The sequence below is a fragment of the Fundulus heteroclitus genome, chromosome 11 (assembly GCF_011125445.2).
Source record: "Fundulus heteroclitus isolate FHET01 chromosome 11, MU-UCD_Fhet_4.1, whole genome shotgun sequence".
NCBI lineage: Eukaryota > Metazoa > Chordata > Actinopteri > Cyprinodontiformes > Fundulidae > Fundulus > Fundulus heteroclitus.
The window spans coordinates 15,920,338-15,940,119 of NC_046371.1; the positions used below are offsets into that span (position 1 = coordinate 15,920,338).

General features: G+C 40.7%; 1 protein-coding gene across 1 annotated transcript; it reads right to left on the reverse strand.

The window, feature by feature from the left end:
- Positions 1-174: 174 nt before the first annotated feature.
- Positions 175-16,547, reverse strand: unc119b (unc-119 homolog b (C. elegans)). The gene is made up of 5 exons (XM_036142959.1): positions 15,905-16,547; positions 3,303-3,416; positions 2,304-2,403; positions 2,017-2,189; positions 175-638 (listed from the first exon to the last, which is right to left on the reverse strand). Exons 1-5 carry the CDS (start codon positions 16,149-16,151, stop codon positions 526-528), a joined length of 747 nt encoding a protein of 248 aa, XP_035998852.1. The 5' UTR covers positions 16,152-16,547; the 3' UTR covers positions 175-525.
- Between the last annotated feature and the right edge of the window lie 3,235 nt (positions 16,548-19,782).

The following is a 19,782-nucleotide window of genomic DNA, read 5'->3' on the forward strand; positions in this document are numbered from 1 at the left end:
GAGCTTGAGCTTTCTGCACAGAATAGCGCGCTGCGATAAAAACTCCCGTTTCTGTTTGTAATTTGACAAAATCCGAAAAAGTCCAAGAGTTACGAACACTTTTACAAGGCCCTGTGCACATCTAACGTGATCTACCTGAATCCAAAAAAATAGCTTCTATCAGCATTTGAAAACTTTTTTTTTTTTATGACGTGGCTAAAAACACTCTGAAATCTAAGCGTCACTTTTCTGCTGGTTTATCATGTTACGAACACACTTTGTTACGGCGATGCCCGGGTCTGCGTCCGTCTGTGCGTTTGTGTGTATGTATCGCAGAAATCTCTGGGTGCTTAGTACACACAGACACACCGGCAGATCACCACAGGCCCATCAGCTCCTGGATGGAGTCGCCTCAACAGGAGAAAGACATACAGAAAAAAACAAAAAAAAACAACTGAGACAGGATGTCGCAGCCAACGCTGTCCTCTGATCGTCCCACATTTTGGTCCATAAATCCACCCGTCTCCTCCGGCGCAGGCTCCGTCTCTACGTCCCGCCGCTGTACGAGTAGTCCGCCTTGTTGTGCATCACCAGCTTATTGTCCACAAAGTAGAAGCTGTCAGACTGCGTCTCGTATGGGTGCAGGACCATCTCTCTGACTGCGGGTGGGCGCAGAAACGACATGGTTAGAGTTCTGGGTTCTAACCTGGACCACCGGCGTGGCCTCAGCGTAAATGTGAGCAGCTCACCAAATGATTGCACTGCAAAAAGGGAACTAAATGCAAGTAAAATGTTCTTGAAATGAGTGTATTTGTCCTTCATTTGAGCTGGTAAATAGGACGATCTGCCAAAGGAATGAGTATTTTTACCACTAAAATAAGACAATGAGATATATTCACTACAAATAAGATGGAGATGAGTTGTTCCTGTTTTAAGTGCAAAAATCTTATTCCGTTGCCAGATCATCTTATCTCCCTGCTCAAATCAAGGGCAAATGCACCCATTTCAAGAAAATTGTACTTGCTTTTAGTTCCCTTTTTTCAGTGTAAACGATTCTGTCGCTGCACAAGCTGCAAAGCTAAAGAAACAGACAAAACTGGTTGGAAGTATGTTTTTAATGCTAGACTGAGTTCAACTTAATTTAGAATGTTTAAGGAATAAAAACAACAAAATGTCACCAGTCAACCTGTTCTTTCTGAATTTCTATTATTAATTTCTACTGGCTATTTTTTTTTGTAACTTTCTGAGCGTTTCAGCACAAAATATTTACTTAACTGGGGTTCAGTAACCGCACCTTCCGCTCATCATGAAACAAGACTGAAGTTGGCTTGTAAAGTGACATTTGAAGAAATGGATTTAATTGTTTGTGTTTTCCTGAGCTCCCCAAATATTTAAAGTTTCAGCTCAGGGTTAGCTCCACTGAAGAAATCCTCCAGGTTTGATAAAGCCAAGCAAAAAAAAAAAGTGCATGCATCTTTTTTTTTTCCAGTTATGTTTTCCCTTTTTCAATACCAACCAAAACGGCATTACTTTTATAAACCACACTGACGTTGTAGTTTTCTTTCCACGACTGTACAACAGCTTCATGAGGAAAATCACTTATTTTTAAGTGACTTTTCTGTAGGTGTGTAAAATGCAGAAATGATTTCACTTTCCCTCTATCGCCCTCTTGAGGTTGATGGCTAAAATTTCTTGAACTTTGGCTAGAAATACACATGGTAGTATATTTTCACAAAAACGTAGCTCATGATATGAAGACCGATTATTTTATCAGTCCTGTAATCTTAGCTTATTATCAAATTTCCCATCATCCAGCACCCTGACGGTTCGCTGTTGCTTATCTCTGACTCATATGACCAAACTATACTCATAACCTGCGAAACATCATCTGCGCTGCATCAGAATTGAACAAAGTGACCGTGAGCTTATTTGCAAGCCGATTTTGCACAATGTTCAATAATCTTTGCACTGTTCAGGAAGTTAAAGGAACCACGCGTGCCATGTTCCAGCTGTGTCCAGCTGCTTCTGCTGACTTACTGATGTCCTCCGACAGAGGCGGGAACTCGTAGATGTGCTCACAGGTGTTCTTGCTGCTGGGCATACAGAAGCCAAACTCAAAGTCGAAACTCTTCAGCAGCTTCTCCCGGAAATAATGTCTCTCGATCATCCGGAAGTTTTCTATCGGCATATCTCCGACCGTGAACTCGACGCTGGATGGACGAGGGAACGGAGGAGAAGGAAGGGTTTGTGGGGGACGTAGACTTCGAACACGGCTTTGAGCTCAATCTGCTGCGGATTGTGAACGCAGATTCGTTTGTACTCACGTAGCGCCGACCTGCCGCAGTCGAAGGAAGGCGGAGGTGAACTGGTAACGAACAAAACGGCCGGCGTTCGGGTCGATGTCCCTCTTCTCTCCTGCTTTATCTAAGACGAGAATAAATAAGATTCTTTAAACCAAACATATTTAACATGCCAAAATGTTCTGTCAAATAACAATGACTGTCCAACAAAGCCAAATAAGAGAGAAGCTTGGAGAGCCTCGCGTAGGCATTTTATGTCCCCTACGCTTTTCACGCATTTTGTCCCATTGCGACCACAAACTTCACAGTATTTTATTGAATACTTATTTTTTTATATTTATGTGCAGAAGACAAAAAAAAAAAAATCCTGAAAGTGTGTTTCCAATCGAGCCAAGCTCAGGCAGATTGTATGAAGAGTCTCGGTGTGTCTTTTGATTTACCACAGAAGGTGAACCTCCTTTTTGGTCACAAATGTTTTCAGCCTATAACCAAAGTTTTTCCAGCTTTGCCCTGTATTTATGTGGCCCTGCTCCAGAAAATCCTCCCTACAGGGACGGTGTTCTGGGAGATGTGAAGTATTAGTTTCCCTTCACTGATGATGTTCCCTAACAGGTCTCTAAGGACTTCAGCTGTAGCTATACTGAGATTAAATTACTCACATTTAAACTCTGTTTATCCGATTTCATTTAGGGGCATCTGAGTAAAGGAGGACTGCACACAAATGCTCGGCACAACATTTATATTTTTAGACATTTTAAAACCATGTTTTTTGTTCCACTTTACAAATGATCAAGGGTTATAGGTACTTTTGCAAAGTGCTGTAGTTTCTACCTAAACAAAGGAAAAATGTGCCACTTAACTTTGTCTAATTGCGTAGTTTAATACTTGTTTAATCGTTGCTCTAGTTTCCAGTTAGGAAAACTGGGCATTTGTGTGCAAATCTAATCAGATTTTCAGTATTTTCCAAATTTAGTTTGAATTAGATGTAATAAAGCAAGTCCCTTCAGCTGCTCAAGCACTTGCCTGTGGACGGAGGTTTGGTGATCTCAAACAGCACGGTGCCCGTCTCCATGTCTCTGATCTTGAACCTTGTGAAGTCGATGTTGTAAACATTCTCATCCGGGCTGCATAGATAATCTGTAAGAGGGGAAAACATGAAGATCTTTACAATAAGACACAAAGTGTTAATGACGATTAAAACCTACTTTTGTATCAGGCCATGAACTATTCATTTATAGACGAAAAACAAGCTCTAAGACTTTATTTCTTACATAATAGAGGTAGAACTTGTTAAAATGTATTACCATTGTCCAGTTTGCATTTATTAAAAACTTTTAAACAGCTGCTTTTCTTCAAAAAAACAAACAAAATCTGGTTCTTTAGACTTCGAACATGAATAATGACGACACAACGTGTTAGAGAAGCCGTTTCCTGACAGATACGGCATCAGCACAAACACACCAGCAGCCGGTAAGAAAGAGAAGTGAGTTATTTTTATTCCTCTAATCCTCCCAGCCCTTACCAGGCAGTGTCACTGCTTATTAGAGTTCCCCAGCAGAGCAGGCACTTCCTGCTTCTTGTCTGATCCAACATCACTGGTATGTGATGGTAACTTCCACCCGTGTGTAGACGCTGGTGCTCCCTTTCACGGCAGAAGCCATGAAATATGACCATTTCAGAGGCTGACTCTCCTGAGGTTGCTTCATAACAACAAAACAAGGTCCGTCTGCAAGTAACTGTGGTTTTGGACGATATATCTACCAGTTGGTCCATTCTTCTTATTGGATTACATCCTTTTGCGGTTTCTTTTGCTGGACACACTCGGTCTCCTCCAGCTAGTAGCTGTGATAGCTCAATGAGAAGCGAGAGCATCTGCCGGCTCAGATGAAGCGGGGAGGAAACGGCTTCGGAGGGATGATTTGATTGCTAATGATGCCAGCTCTGACCGGACAGTCAACCCACCAGCTGTCCGAAACTCATTCCCTGTGTTCTCTCTCCCAAATGACATGTCAGACACTAGGCGCAACCCGCCTTTTATTGCTTCACAAATGGGACAGCGGACGAAATCTGCCTCTTAACATCTGACGGCAAACATGTTTAATGTGTTTTTTTTGTCAGTCGTCGCGAGAGATGCTGCAATAAAGCAACTGTTTGTCAGTAGATTTTTTGAGCTTGAGTTTATTTTGAGCTGTGCTGCCATTTTCAGAGTTACTATTTTCTTCCTGTGACCAGTGGGTCATAACGTCAAAGATACCATCTTATTCCAGTCAGTGAATGCACCATATATAAGAGCAAACAAGTCGTGGTGACAGAAATAAAAAATGCACAAAGTGGAAGTTATTACTGTGTGACGAAAACTTAAAGTTGGCTATTGTCAGGGTCAGTGACGTGTTTAAGAGAGTAGAACGGCTGACTACAAAATCAATGAATGCACTAGTTGAACCTAAAGAATCGCGTCAGGTGTGGGCTCTGAACTCCACCATCTGGTCTGTTGCAAACTTACAGGAAATAGGATTATTTTAGCTTGTGCTAGTAACACATTTTGCATTGTGGTGATACTTTAGATTTGAAGTGCTGTGGTCGCAAAGACATCCTGTGCATTATCTTCTACTGACAAGAGCTTCTGGTTGATTACCACCTATGAGATTTCCTGCATGCATCAGTGTTGCAGATGTGCAGTAAATGAGGGAATTGAGAAATGTGGGATCATCTTTATTTTTCTAATGCATTTCTCCCGTAACTAATTGAAATCAGTTGAAAATAAGTCAGAAGTACAGAGATGTAGGAATGTATCTGAAATTAAAACTATTTTCTATGACGGCAAATGTTCCGAGAGGAGAGTGGGAGAGTACGAGACTCCATCAGCTCAAAGGAAGGTAGAATGGAGTACAGAAAAGTTTCTATCGCTATCCTTTCGAGCTTTAAATCTCTTTCTTTCAGGGAACATGCTAGAGTTGGAGATGTCGTCAGGCTTTTTAGAACCTCATAGCTAAGGTAAAAATGTATATCCTCAAGGGAATACACAGAGATGGCTGTTTCAGTAATGCCAGCTGCTCTAACAGAACTTACCATGCTAATTGCCCGTATAAGATGCTCCATGTGTAAATGTGAACTCTGTACACATTTTGTTTTTGCTATAGAACAGTAAAGTAGTGCTAAGTGTAGAGGCTAAGCCAGAGGTGCTCGATGGGCAAAGACTAATCAAAAAAATATCAAAACGTTCCTACCTTATATACAATTAAATACAAATGCAAAAAGTGACTTTTGGTGGCACACTTAGGAGAATAAACGGCTTCAGCACTAGATATTCTCTATTATGCAGTGACATCTCCTTTGCACCTAATGTAAAATATTTAATGAATGCTCAAGGCAAGAAGCCAGGACTTTTTATGCATACCTTTTAATATTAAAGAGAGATTAGAAAAGGCCAGAAGGATTATTGTCCAGTTAAAACATAATTCTGACCGATGCATCCCTACTACGACTATTTCCCCCTCCAAGTCGTAAAACTGTTCCTCTTGCACAAAGTAGACATTATGTGACAAAATAAAGCTGTAGCATCCAGACAGACAATTTCTCATTGTATGAAATGGCAGACTGCCACAGAAACCAGAAAACTTTTGGTTGGAAAAGATCTGCAAAGAACGTTGAGGCTGCTGGCCCCCTCACTGGTGGCTAAACTATAATATATATATATTTTTTTATTTCTCTAGCAAAGAAGCTAAAAAGTGTTGTTAACTATAGGAATTGTGTATTGGAAGTGAAGCATAAAACTTTAAATACTTCTCTCCATTGTGTCCTGTTTACAAACAAACTGGCGTCAGAGCTGCAGCACAACTAACTGCAGCAGGAAGTTAGAAAAGCACCAGTATAAAGCCCTCATTGTTTCAAACTGTTTAGACCGTTTATAAGGACGTAATAGATTTCTGTCACGTGCCAATCATTAAGCTTTTAATGTCAGTGTTGCTGAGAATGCTGATTTAGTGGTGGTGTTTACTTGCTAACATAAACATTCACCCAACAAAGTGTAACGTCCTCCTATTGTGTGTGCAGTATATTACAATCAAATGTAACAGTGTTTTTAAATACGTTAAGTTTAGAGAGAAAGAAGCATGCAAACTAGCATTAATAGTTGCACCAAAAATGCAAGGCTAAGTAAATTAAATAATAATTATTATAAAGATTCATAATAAAATGTCATGGAAAATATGGAACTTAGGAAACACCAAAGTCAGATAGAAAAACATTAGATTATTGACCTTGTAACATCTAAAAGATTTAAAGCATGCAACAAATATTTTTTCACCAATAGACCAATACATATACGCGCACATTTAAGTATAAGTTTACACTGCAGTCATGCGCTTTGTTTGTTGCTTTTTGAAAATCCGTCTTCAGCCCCGTTCAAATTCCTTCACTGAATCTCTGTCACAGAAAAACAAAACGGCGCCAATGAGAAACAGCGCGCTAATACGTTTTCTTTATTTGAAACTAGAGGTATCCGGTCACCGCTAGCACAGACATGTTCCTACCGCTGAAGAATAATCGACTGAACGTATTGGCCGGGCTGCTCAGGGTAAAACCGGAAACCCTGACGGAGTATTGACGACATCCGTCAAAGGTTATTTATCCCGTCTACTGATGCAGCCCTGAAGATGAAGCGTAACCCTCAGCCCGTGGATGTTGTCGACTCCTTTTCCTGGAGGAGGTGAATGCTCTTGAAGATGAAGTAATTTATTCTGATGTCTGCTCTTCTGTCAGTCTGAATGCAGAGCTCAGCTTTTCTAAACACATCAGCTCTGCACACTGCACTCCATTCGCACAGCTTTAATAAAATGGAAACTAAGATGTTTCTTAATCCAAAAATAAACAATTGTAGATGAGTACATTCAATACCACCCCCCCTCCAGCCTCTTTGCTGCACATGTGCTGATTGTAGCACATCTGCTCGTCCTTCTGTAGACGTAGCGCTGATAGTCATCTGTGCGCCGCCTGATGAAATCCCAAGACGACAACAAGCCTGAATTAGAGTCAATTGGTCTGTTTTGTGGGTGTGATATTATGAACGTGCCTCAGAGGCCGCGTTCTGTGTGCTTGTAAAAGTCTGAGCTGTCTGCTGTAAATTACACACAGTCTGTGACCTCGTATCTGTTCCTCGCACAGCCGTCCAAGGACAACCCGCGGCTGAAAGCCACTGAAGCAAACTGCAGTTTTTCACTGCCTCTTCTCCTCTGGGCCACAGACACAACCAAGCTTTCTTTTCTGTCTTTTCGTGCGTTCGGGATTTTGATTTCAAAGAGTGCAGTCAGCTGTCTGGCCGCTGCAGACACACCGACTTATGAGACCAATGTGACTATGAGCAGCCAGAGATGAGCTGTTGGCTGTTCACTCTGCAGCCGGTTAACAGGAAGCTGGTTGGCAAACCACTTCTTCAAACTAGGAAGGATTGAGCCACTTCTGCTGACTGTTTGTTGCCCATAACAAACCTATCTGTCACATGCACCTCTTACTCTTTTGCTGTTTGTTGTCCTTTACAACTGCACGATATATATTAAATCACAGTCTTCATCTTTGCAAGATGGCAATCACAAAGTTTTGCTCAGATTCGCTTTGGTTGGGTATAATATATATCAGAGGTCATAAATTTAAAACTTACACTGCAAAAATGGAACTAAAAGCAAGTAAAATATTCTTGAAATGGGTGTGTTTTTCTTTGATTTGAGCAGCTGAATAAGACTATTTGCCAATGGGATGAGTATTTTTACCCCTAAAATAAGATAATTAGATAAACTGCACTTTAAATAAGATGATGGAGGTGAATTGTTCTTATTTTATATAACAAAAATCTCATTCGATTGGCAAATAGTCTTATTTAGCTGCTCAAATCAAGGACAAATACACAAATTTCAGGAAGAATTTACTTACTTTGAGTTCCCTTTTTTGCAGTGTAGCTTAACAATAATATATATTGCCACAAGGATAAACTATCACAGTTTAATATGCCCACATCTGATACAGATCATAAAGATCATGAAGTTAAGAGAGATTTATAGGAATGCTGTGATTAGAGAAAATCGGGGGAAATATGGACAAAAGTATTAGCACCAAAATATTGCAATATCAAACTATCTGTTATTGTTTATATGTATGGCTACTGTGCAAGTAACATGTGATGGGGTATTAAAAAAAATAAACTGAATGTGTTATAGATTTGACATAAGATGCAAAAACAAAACAACAAAAACAACTAAGTATATGCTTTTTGTTTCCACAAGATTTGAGAGGCGATGCAGCAGCAATTTCACCCAATAGTCAAACAAATGTAATGTTCAGACGTTTGCAAAAGAAAAAAAAAAATAACGTAAAAAAAAAAGGATACAAACTAGCTTGGGTGGACCACAATCTAAAAGCTAGATCCAGTTCAAAGCTTGCTTTAGCAGCTAGGCTATGCTGGGACATCGCAGAGCTGAGGAGCCCTTCAGGCGCACGAAACCTTATTAAGGGCTAATAAACTCAACATGCCTGCTGGCGAGAATAACAGCTGACACTGATAATGGGATCTAGTTTAGTGTGTCCCAGTTCAGCCATAGAGTGGGCCCTTCATCAGCCATTACTGGAGGTTTCTGCTGTTGCTGGCGCATTTTGTCTACCTGCACACTCTGTTAATCAACCTCAATTCTCAAATAACCTTATGGTTAATTGTAAAAATAAGAACTAAAGGCATTTTTTTTCAATTTAAGTAATGTTTTATATTATGTTTTAAATAGGAGATTTTTATTTTTCATCATCTGGTGAAAAAACATTACATTTTTGGTTAGATCCCCCCCGCCCCAAAAAAAAAAAAAGAACCAAACAAACAAAAGAATGATCAATGGCTGGCAGTTAACTATGTATTCTGTAACTCTAAAGGAGCACTATTTTGGAAAGAATAGTTTTTTATTTTTTTAAATGATAACAATCATCATTATCTTTCTTTGTCATTGAAACTTTATTCATCACATCAGAATTTGTCCTCTGCATTTAACCCATCTTTTAAGTGGGCTGCTAAAGTGCATCCTGGGGCTAAGGGTCTTGCTCAGGGGCCCAGGGTAAGAGTCTGTGGGATTCAAACCAGGGAACTTGCAGCCCTGCTCCAACTACTAGGCCACCACTGCCTTTGCTCTTTCATTTCCTTTTTTATGCTGTCTTTCTATTTAGGTGCACTTCCTGAGTTGCCCTTTATGCAAACAAAACTCAGCTTCTGCTTTAGGACGGGTGAATACATCACTTTTATATATATAAAAAAAGTGAAACTATAAATTAAATAAGCACGTTTTGTTACATACAATTAGTTTAAATACATTAGTTTAAATAAAATAATTGCGTACAAAAATAGTCTCACAGTAGTTCTCTATTTTATAATCATGCAGTGATATAACAGCTGTCATGTCATGGCGGAAGGGTGTTGCTGTCTAATAAAAAAAATTGTTTAGAGATATCTACACAACGGATGGAAGAGAATAACGACAACAAAACATACGAAGCAATGTCAGCATGTTTCATTGCAGGTATTTTTCAGTTTTTAGCTAACAGAAGTGTTTCTATGACATTTCCAAATTCCAATGTTATGATCCATTGGAGTTGCTGAATATAAAATATATATATATGGCTTCCATTCCATTCCAAGCCATTACAAGGTCTTTGTTGGGCAGTAGTATAAAGCTTGCAACTCCACATTATTCCAGACTTTTTGAATTGAGAAAGCTTCCGGGATAGGAAGCAAAACGTCTTCAAACTTCAGGGGAAAAAGTCCAGTTGTTTTGTTTTTTACTTTTTTGGAATGACCTTGACCTGGATGACTGAGAATCTTCACCAGCATCAGTAAAAAACAGCAATATTAATATTGGATATCAATATCAGCCCATATTTTCATATCGATGCGTCCCTACTATTTAGTATTATTTCGTTGCAACAAGTCAAATCACTACCAGAACATTCACCAATAACATCATCCATCCCTAATGATGGGTACTAGGTTATTTGGCCATTCTTGTTGCGTTTAGGAATGAAGGGTTGCGCCTAGTGTCTGACCTTTGGAGAAAAGCAGCAGAGCCCCCATGGCCCTGCAAAGATAAACAAGCTAAGGGAAATGGAAAGAGGGATGTCTTAGAAGCCCTTTGTTTCACAAAATAGGAGCTAAATATGGCCACAGAGTGATATCCCTGTTTAAGATGCTTTGTTCTGTCACAAGTGAGCCACTCAAGCTGAACCTATCTCACAATTATGGCACTGCTTGTGCTAAGCATATCAACCTAAAACTGTTAGTTCTGCCCGAGTTCTGTATAGTGATTATTCAAAACTTTTTTCCTTTGGTTTTTTTGAAATCATTTAACAACAAAGTCATTGCAAGATAGACAAGCTCCTTAAAAATCTTCAAACCTGGAAGTCCAATAAGCTGTGATTCCTACATAGGGGCATGTCGGCATTGTTAAAATTAACATTCTTGAATATCTGTGCTCAAGGATGCTCAGAAACAGCAGGCTTTTTCCATCAGTGAAGTAAATTATACTAGATTAGAATTGGTTGAATAATACAGTATGTAGGGCTAGCTTTTGTTTCTCAGTACAGGCAGCCTAGAGAAGCATGCGTTTGAGTGTGGTTTCAATGGGTCATTGCTGCAGTATTTTTATTTTCTGTAGTAGTGAATTCGGTCAGTACAGACACTGACTTGTACTAGAACATGTGCTTTATAGCTTGGTTTACAGGTGTGATGTATTTGAAAAAGTATGTTAATTTCTAGTTTACTTGAGATGCACAAATATAACTTTGTCTGATGACCCAAGTCACTCATCTTATTTCTGTTATACAACATTGTTTTATCTTTCAGCAAAACAAGTGATAAATTAAAAGTGTTATATATCCCAAAAACAACCAACAAAGCACAGCACCGTTGGTGAGAAGCTTTTATCGTTGCTCTGATGCTGCAAACTGAGGCAACAGATTTAAGATGTAAAATGTAGTTAAAAACATTTGAACCAATTTGTCTAGTGATCAGAAAACCTCAACCGTCTTCCCTAAATCCTAGTTAATTCAAACAACTTGGCTTAATTACTAAATGGATCAGGTGAGAGAAGCATACAAAGCAGCTTAAAGGGGTTTGAATGTAACTTTTCAGATTGAACCTGCTTGCAGCTCAGCTCAGAAATGCAAAGCCGAATTCAAACACATTCTTTCCAAGACTCTGGATTGTTTTCAGTCCTCCCTGAGCTTCTCCGACTGTCACTGTGCCACTTCACAGAGCGAGTCAATTTCAGCCACTTGAGGATTTGTGGCAGCAACCAAAACAGACACAGCCGCAACAAGAGCGGGGCTTCGGCAGCTTCTCAGGACAGAGCTCAGCTTTGCTTCCTGCTTTGTCAAGCCACCAATACCGATGTCAAGCATGTGTGATGGAGTCCGTCTCTGTTTCATTAGTGAACAGCTCCACTGTGAAACAGGACAGAAACGGAGGGGGAAGAAACAGGAAGCGCGTGGGAGAACAGAGATGCACGCTCTGCTGGCTGTAACCAGGAGGGAGATGCTTCACGTTGCTGTAGTGACTGAAGCGTGCATCCGCGTTGCCGTGGTGATTCGCACATGCCTCCTCCAGCTTCCAAGTGATGACGCCGGGCGGACGTCAGGAAAGTGAAAATTTGTGAGACCATAACAGGACTGGTTTAAATGTGATAAGCCTGCTAGACTCACCACTGCTCCTGTTTTGTGATATTAGACGGTTTACAGACGTTCCCAGACGTTCTGGTGGCTGTGTGAACACAAGCTGAGTAAGCTGTGATTATTTTAGAGTGGAACAAAGAGGATTCCTCAGAACCGTATCCTCCTGTTTACTCTGTAATTATGTGGAGGAACAAGCTAAAAAAAGGATGAAAAGCCAAGAAGTCCTTCCGTATCTCTGGGCACTCCGTTACATGCTGAACTGGTTTATTAAAAAAATAAATAAAATTGTATCCACTATGTCCGCAGTGCTATTGAGGTTAAATGTCCAAATGCCTTTTAAAATAGGTCCAAGTAAATCCTGCCGCGTGTTTGTATGTTATAACTCTCTGTAACCAGGTTGTGTAAGCAGCCTTTAAATAGTCAAATGTCCTTCTGCCACCTGTTAGCTAACTTACATGTAGGCGTTCTTGTCTACATAAGAGCTTTCAAGCAGCTTCCCGCAGATTTAAGAGTGACATAATTAAAAAAAAACTGATTTTGTAGAGATTTTAAAAAGAAGAAAAACCAGTAAGTAAAAAAAAAATCTAAAATGGGAACATTTAAAGGGCAAATGTTTTATCTGACATGAAGCAGATAAGGAGAACGATGGAGCTCCTGCTGTATGTTATTGCCCAAATCCATTGTGAGTTTAGGTATATACAAGACAGAAAAAGCATAATTTGTGCAGCATTTTTATTTTTATTTCTGCATTTTTTTTTATGTTTTTCTAGAAAACAACACAATTTAGCATTTTTTAGTTGGGCTGCTGCTGTCAAACGAGAGTGAAATGTAGTTTAATTGCACAACAGTCCTCAGACATGGACATTTAGGAGCATTATGAGCAACGTCATATAACATGAACGACCAGAACAAACATGATTGGAAAACCAATTTTGCAGCTGCTTAGGGGCCCCTGCTGGCAAGGAGGTCCCTACTTCAATTATGAATTTAAAAAAGAAAGTCTTTCCTTTCCGCAGTTGTAACATGCTTGGTGTGAATGAAAATTGCAATGATGGTGCAAACAACTTGGCTTTCTTATATATAGATATCTTTTTACTAATTGGTCCTGAATTTACTTATATATTATAATTAGGACCAAACTGAGTCTAATTGAATTTAAATCAATCTGAGTGGAATAATAATATTAATTATTAGTATTACTTTTTGCTTGTCACTGTTGTCATTAACAGGGTTTCCTCTACACCTCTGTTGGAAAATCAGAGGAAAGAGAGAAAAACAAAGGGAAATTTTAAGGCAAGGCAGCCTTAAGAGGCCAGGGCAGGGCATGAAAAAAGAAAAATCACCCGTTATGTACATGCTGTGGCAACCCTTCATAATTTGAAAGTAGTAGTAGAGTCATATTTAACTCTAATTAATCATTTCTGCATAGGGCAACAGTTCATGCACGCTAACGTTGTAGGATAAATTAGTATTTACCTTTTTTGTTGGAAAGAAAAAGTAAAAGTTTTTGCTTCTGAAAAAATTGCCTCACGGCTGCTAGTAATTTTTATGAGCTTAGCTGGAGGTGTGCCTCCAGATGAAGATCTGCTTAGGGCCTCAAACACAGCAGGCCCAGGACTGTGAACAAGTGTACACCAATCACATGATTGCCTGTTTGCCCGCATAGCAGTAAACTGTGTCCTGACTTGTACAAGAATATGTGGTTTATAGCTTGGTTTACAGGTGTGATGTATTTGAAAAAGTATGTTAATTTCTAGTTTACTAGAGATGCACAAATATAACTTTGTCTGATGACCCAAGTCACTCGTGCAATCAACTGGTTCTCTTATATAGGACATTTTTGACCAATCTGTATAATCTGACCCAATCTGTATAATATGATTGAATTTGACTTTGTAAAGTGCCTTGAGATGACATGTTTCATGATTTGGGGATATATAAATAAAATTGAGTTGAATTTAATTGAACTCGTCTTGACTCAGAATTATGCATTGTGAACGTATTCATACCCCTTTCAAGTGAATTTTGTCATGTTTCTTTCACACACTTTAGTGGATTTTACTGTATATGATGGAGCAACTGTGAAGTCAAAGAAACTGCTAAATGTTTTTTTTAAATGTTTCTATAAAAAAAAATGTGGCAGGCTTTTGGATTGTCCATGTGTTTAAAGTTCTCTGAACTGCTGGACTTATGCTGAAATTAAATCAGAGAACGAACGGCATTGTGCAGATCAGGAAATACACCGGACAGGTCAGGGATAAAGTCTGTTAGAGAGTAGATTATAAAAACGATATCCAAAGCTTTGAACATTTTATAGATCACTATTTAATCCATCATCTGAAAACGGATAGAGACAAAGCAGCTCCTGTCACTTGAACATACTCAATGAGGAGGAAAGCTAACGCTGCAAAACAACGTATAGTTTTGCAATACGTGCAACACGTTCATCTTAAACACAGCTTACTTCTCTAATCCAGAGTAGCAGCCCAACTAGTCGTTTATGTTAGTTGTGACATCGCCCGGTGTATTATGAGACATGTTATGTGGAGCCCAATGTCCTTCAGACGGATTTGTATAATTACTGTCAACGTTTGTAAAAAATAAAAGTTTAAAGCTTTGTAAGTCTGGACACTGTTTCCTCCAGTAAAACCCAACAAGAACACGCCATCCTCACCGTGAAACGTGGTGGATTCACGCTGTGGGAATAAATTTCCTCTGCGGAGAAAGAGTTGGTGGGGGTGTGGATGGAGCTACAAGACATCAGGGGGGAGGCTGTGAAATTATTTGAGGCTGGGGTGAGGTTCGCCTTTCAGCAAGACAACGTCCCGAAACACACAGCCTGAGCTATAATGGAGCTGTTAGGATTACGCGCTGCACAATATAATCAAGTCACAATTGCAATGAATATTGGACAGGGGCCAGTGCCCCTGTAGAACTGGCCCTGGCCCCTGTACCAAAGACATAACATTAAATACACTTCTTACGATTATATGCACTGGTGAAGAAACCATAAATGATTTTTTTACCCCTTTTTTAGTTTCACTCTAACAAGGATTTAAAAAGTAAGATGTTTCACATTTAGCTTCAGCTATATTGAGATGTGATCACAGTTTTCCTCTGCTAGATCAGGGGTCCGCAACCTGCAATTACAGAGTCACAAGTGGCTCACTTAATATTAAATATTGCCCCGTTTTATTGTTTCATTCTTTTATGTCCCCCTATGAAAAATACACAGGCCCCACCTTGGCCCCCCTGGTAAATTTGGTCTAGAACCGCCACTGCTGGTCTTTACCTGCCCTTTATGATCATGCTTGAAATGCAAAAGCTTGCAGAAAATGTGGGTTATTCATCATTTATACTGATCAAGCAATTACATCTTTCCCCAATAATGTGGGGCCCTAAATTTTCCTTGTTCCAACTTTGGCCATTTCCTTTCACTTTGCAAAGTTTATGTTGGTGTTTCACATAAAATCCAGATAAAGTACGCTGAATTTTGTGACTGTAAATCACGGGATATTGGCAGTACTCTGTATGTAAATGCTATTCACGGGTTAGTGTTGTAGGCTAATGTATGCGGTGAGTCATGCATAAACAAGGGTTACCTGTGAGATGTCGCCCGCATTATTCCATCTGCACCCCCCCAGTGTTTTTGAACACTTGTCACCCTCTGCATGTGTGCCCTAAGCTTGACATCTACCCCGGCAGGTTCACAGGGCTAAGATGCGCCAAAAAAAAAAAAAGAGTTGGATGTGAGGCAACAGAGCAGAAGGGGGGGTCCAGTGAGATGTGTTTTCTCATGTGATCCAGCAGGGCCTATAGATTACATAAATAAGAGGACCCAACAGTGACGCTGGGCATGACTCACTCAGGTTCGGTCCCATTTTCACCACCTTTGTCCTCCCCTCCCCACGCAGCAGCAGCCGTGAACTTACGCTCTGTGATCTTCTGCAAGCCCAGAACATCCTCCGGAGTGATCGCCGTCCTCCCCAGCAGCTCCTCCTCCGTGGTCACCGGGACCTCAACGTCGGCCGAGTTGCAGCCTTTCTTCACTTTCATCGCCGCCGTTTGCTTGGGGCCGCCGGTGCTGTCCGTGCCGCCGTCGGTACCTCCGGTGGTTCTGGCTGGATTAGCGCTTGATGGGTCCTGGCTGCTGCCTCTGCTGGTACAAGAATAGCTCATTCTCCGCTCCTCCCTCCCTCCCCTCACCTCACCCAGGGTTTCCAAGATCCACTAAACAGTTGCCTGCCCTCCCTCCCTCCCCGGCCGAAGGCTGCAGAGTTGCTGTTTGTTATCCGGTGCTTAATTCAAATCCGTCTTTACGACCCAGCGGCGTCGGGTCGCATGTACGCGGCACCCCGGTTCTCCTCCTGCGCCGCTGTGCCGACTGCGTGCACGGAGCGCGGAGGGCTCCCCTCTGTCACCACCGCGCCTCTGCGCAGCTGCTCCCGTGAGGCGATGTTTGGGGTTGTGTCAAGTGCAAGTAGACGTCTGAGGGAAATAATCTGCTGGGTTAGAAATTACAAAAAGAGGCGGCAGATGGTCGTGGCCGTTAAGAAGGAGGAGGAGGAGGAGGGTAGGAGGAGGAGGAGGAGGAGGGGGGTGGGATGCTCAGCCGCGCAGAAAGCGGCTGGTGGATCTGCGCACAGTCTGCGCTGCCAGCCGCCAGTGCGCACGGCAATAAACATGATGTACAACTCTTTGTGTCTGAGCTCTTCTAAACATTTGCATTGCGTGGGTTGTTTTTGGTCCAGAGGGCAGGAGAGAGAGAGAGAGAGAGGGGGGGGATCTTTCTCCAGTAAACCAAACAATAAAACACAATGCGCCATTTTGACACACACATACAAAAATAAAACTAAACGTAAGAAATGAATCCGGTGTTTAGTTAACGTTTTGGGTTCCCGTATGCCACACTTTTTAAAATAAACGAGCAGATCTTTGGTTTTCTGAGGATGGCATTGGAACTGGAAGAGGGAAGCCCCCCTTGTTGACCCCACAACCCCAGCCCCCAGCACCCCTTGTGGAGGATGAGGGAAATCCTGTTTATTCTTTTCCACAACCAAACAAATACAAAAGAATGGGAGCATTTAAAGTGAACATGTATCTAACGTTTGGATGATTTAAGATGAGGATACTGCAAATGTGTTTCGGTATCTGTTGTGAGCCGAAATGTCACCCCAGATTGAGCCCCAAATTATTAATGCCCCAAATGGGACATATCAATTAAGAAAAATATGTTTTTAGCCCAAATACATTTTGTTGTGAACTTGCGAGTCTCTAGGAGTGCGGAAAAGTTGAATGTAGATACCCTTATATAGTGTTTGAGTCATTTGTTCCAAGCCTTTCTATTTTCTCTTTTTGCTATTATGTCACAGTATTGTGCCTCCTTTAGATTTAAAGCGACGGTACTAAAACGAGTTGCCCTCAGATGCACGTCAGAACAGGGTTAAGAAGGGGGAACATGGCGGTGAATTAATGAGGAATCCAGACCAAAGCACAGCAGCTCCACTTTATATAGGACATAACTGAATGATTTCAATGAGAAAAGGAAGAACTGAAAAGCATAATGTGTCCCCTTTAAGTTTAGTCATCTTTTAGTTTTATCAACATTATTTTCCCAATTTGCCAACTTGAATTAGATAGCAAATCTGTGACGAAAGGTAAATAGGATGATGGCAAAGAAGCCTTCTAAAGACAAAGACGTGTGAGTGGGAAAATCCTTTTTCGTAGCATTCTTTAGCGATTTGGTTGTAGTGCCTCCGTATTAAATGTTTCTCCTGCAGTGTTTGATTTGCTGTCATGGTCGTCTGGATAAAGACTCTGGTGCTGGCAACAATGACGGACACAACATGACGATTTGAAAGGTCTATTGAGAACAATACTCCTGTGAATGGATCTGCTGGGTTTACAGCAGGGTTATTGTTTGCAGAGTGAAATGATGGATAATAATAAAATATGTTGCTGATAGATTCTGTTAGCGGTGGTGGAGGAGGTCCAGGAGGAGGCGAGCAAATCCACAGAGTCTGAGATTGACAGGTGGTGATGAATGGTGACTTAGTGATGTTGTGCCTTGTTTTTCTCTTCCAGGAATGGCGTTGGAGGAGCAAAGGGTGGACATGCAGGCAAGCATGGTGTAAGTTACCGATTGGTCCAAGCGGCTGATATCACACGGGGCGCCCAGAGGAACCATGAGGATATTCACGAGAGGGATCAGTCAAAGGAACGTGGAAGCAGAGCACTGGAACATAGGAACTTGAGCATCAACGTGGAACTGGTTCCTGTAAAAAAAGAGGACACTTAGGATTAATGTAAGAACTTTAAGAAAGCAACAGACCAAGAGAGATTAGGCCTAATTACCATATTGACTACTGATTAACACACATGCATTACCCTATAGCTGCTGATCTGGTCTAATTAATAAAGGACACACTCAACATCTGTCTGTCTTCTTCTACTTATAGTCTGTCCCTTTGTGTGTCAGACTATCTTCCATTAAAATGAGAGATGGCTTGCTTTACGGTAAAAGCACAAGGGTGTGAGCTTTTCACACTGCATACTGTGTAAAAATAAAAAAAACACTAAATATGTCTCAATGACACAGGACATGACTTTACAAGTCATTAAAGTAAGATGCTATTTCCTTCTGCAGTGTCTCTCGTTCTGATCTCTTCGCTAAATCATTTAAAGCTTCAAAAAAGAGTAAAACCTAAAGAAATGTTAAAAATAAAAAAAGATTATGCAATATTCTCTATCAGGTGACAAATTACTGATATGTGTTCATTTTGACAACTTACTATACAATAGATTTGAACAATCTCTATATACCTTTTCAAAGGGATCATTATATGATCATCTAAAAAAAAGAGGAAAAATGGGGAAATAAGGAAGAAAAAATATGTTGGTAATTATCCACTATTACCATCTAATGTAAAACAGATTACTAGATCAATGTGTGCTTCTGAGCTTTTTTGTCTCTCTTGTTGTGTCTCTGCTCTGTCTTCTCTAACCCCCAGTCAGTCGAGGCAGGTGACCGTTCATACTGAGCCCGGGAAGGTTTCCCCTTCCTGTTAAAGGGGAGTTTTTCTTTCCACTGTCACTTCATGCTTGCTCAGTGTGAGGGATTGCTGCAAAGCCATGGACAATGCAGACGACTGTCCCTGTGGCTCTACGGTTCCCCAGGAGTGAATGCTGCTTGTCGGGACTTTGATGCAATCACCTGAGTTCCCTGAAATAAGATTTTTTTTTTTACCAAGCTTTATAATCTGATTGTATTTGACTTTGTAAAGTGCCTTGAGATGACATGTTTCATGAATTGGCGCTTTATAAATAAAATTGAATTGAATTGTTCTGCATTATTTTCTTTGCACTTTGGCTCCCTAGTCATTTTCTTGAGCTGATTATTTAGCCCCATACAACAATTTGTATTTTTTTTGTGTATTGCTAATAGTGCTTTTTTTTTTTTTAGCACTGCTGTCTTGTGTTAACAAGGTCCTGTGTTCAGATTCTGGGGTGTTTCTGCATGAGGTTTGCGTATTCTGTGTTGTCCTGTGAGTGACAGGTGGCCTATCCTGGATGTACCGTGGACATAGCTCCATTTTTGACTGATTGTGCATAAAAAAACATTTGTTATTCTTCATTTTCCTCTTTGAATAACTCCTCAGGTAATTAGTCGTTCAGGCAAACTGATCACTGGAAGATGTTGAATCATAAATTACCCTCTTCGGCTGAAGACGTCTTTAGATTTGTGGGTGGTGCCCTAGTGGTTAGAGCAGTGTGCTTGCACTTTGAGAAGGTTGCAAGTACCTGGTTTGAT

What these genes read in the sequence shown, in the direction of transcription:
- unc119b (XM_036142959.1), bottom strand. Translation starts at nt 16,151, where the DNA reads ATGAGCTATTCTTGTACCAGCAGAGGCAGCAGCCAGGACCCATCAAGC. An exon ending in CACCAAACCTCCGTCCACAG is followed by an intron (nt 2,404 to 3,302) that starts GCAAGTGCTTGA and finishes TTCTCGTCTTAG; the next exon opens with ATAAAGCAGGAGAGAAGAGG. An exon ending in CTGCGGCAGGTCGGCGCTAC is followed by an intron (nt 2,190 to 2,303) that starts GTGAGTACAAAC and finishes TCGTCCATCCAG; the next exon opens with CGTCGAGTTCACGGTCGGAG.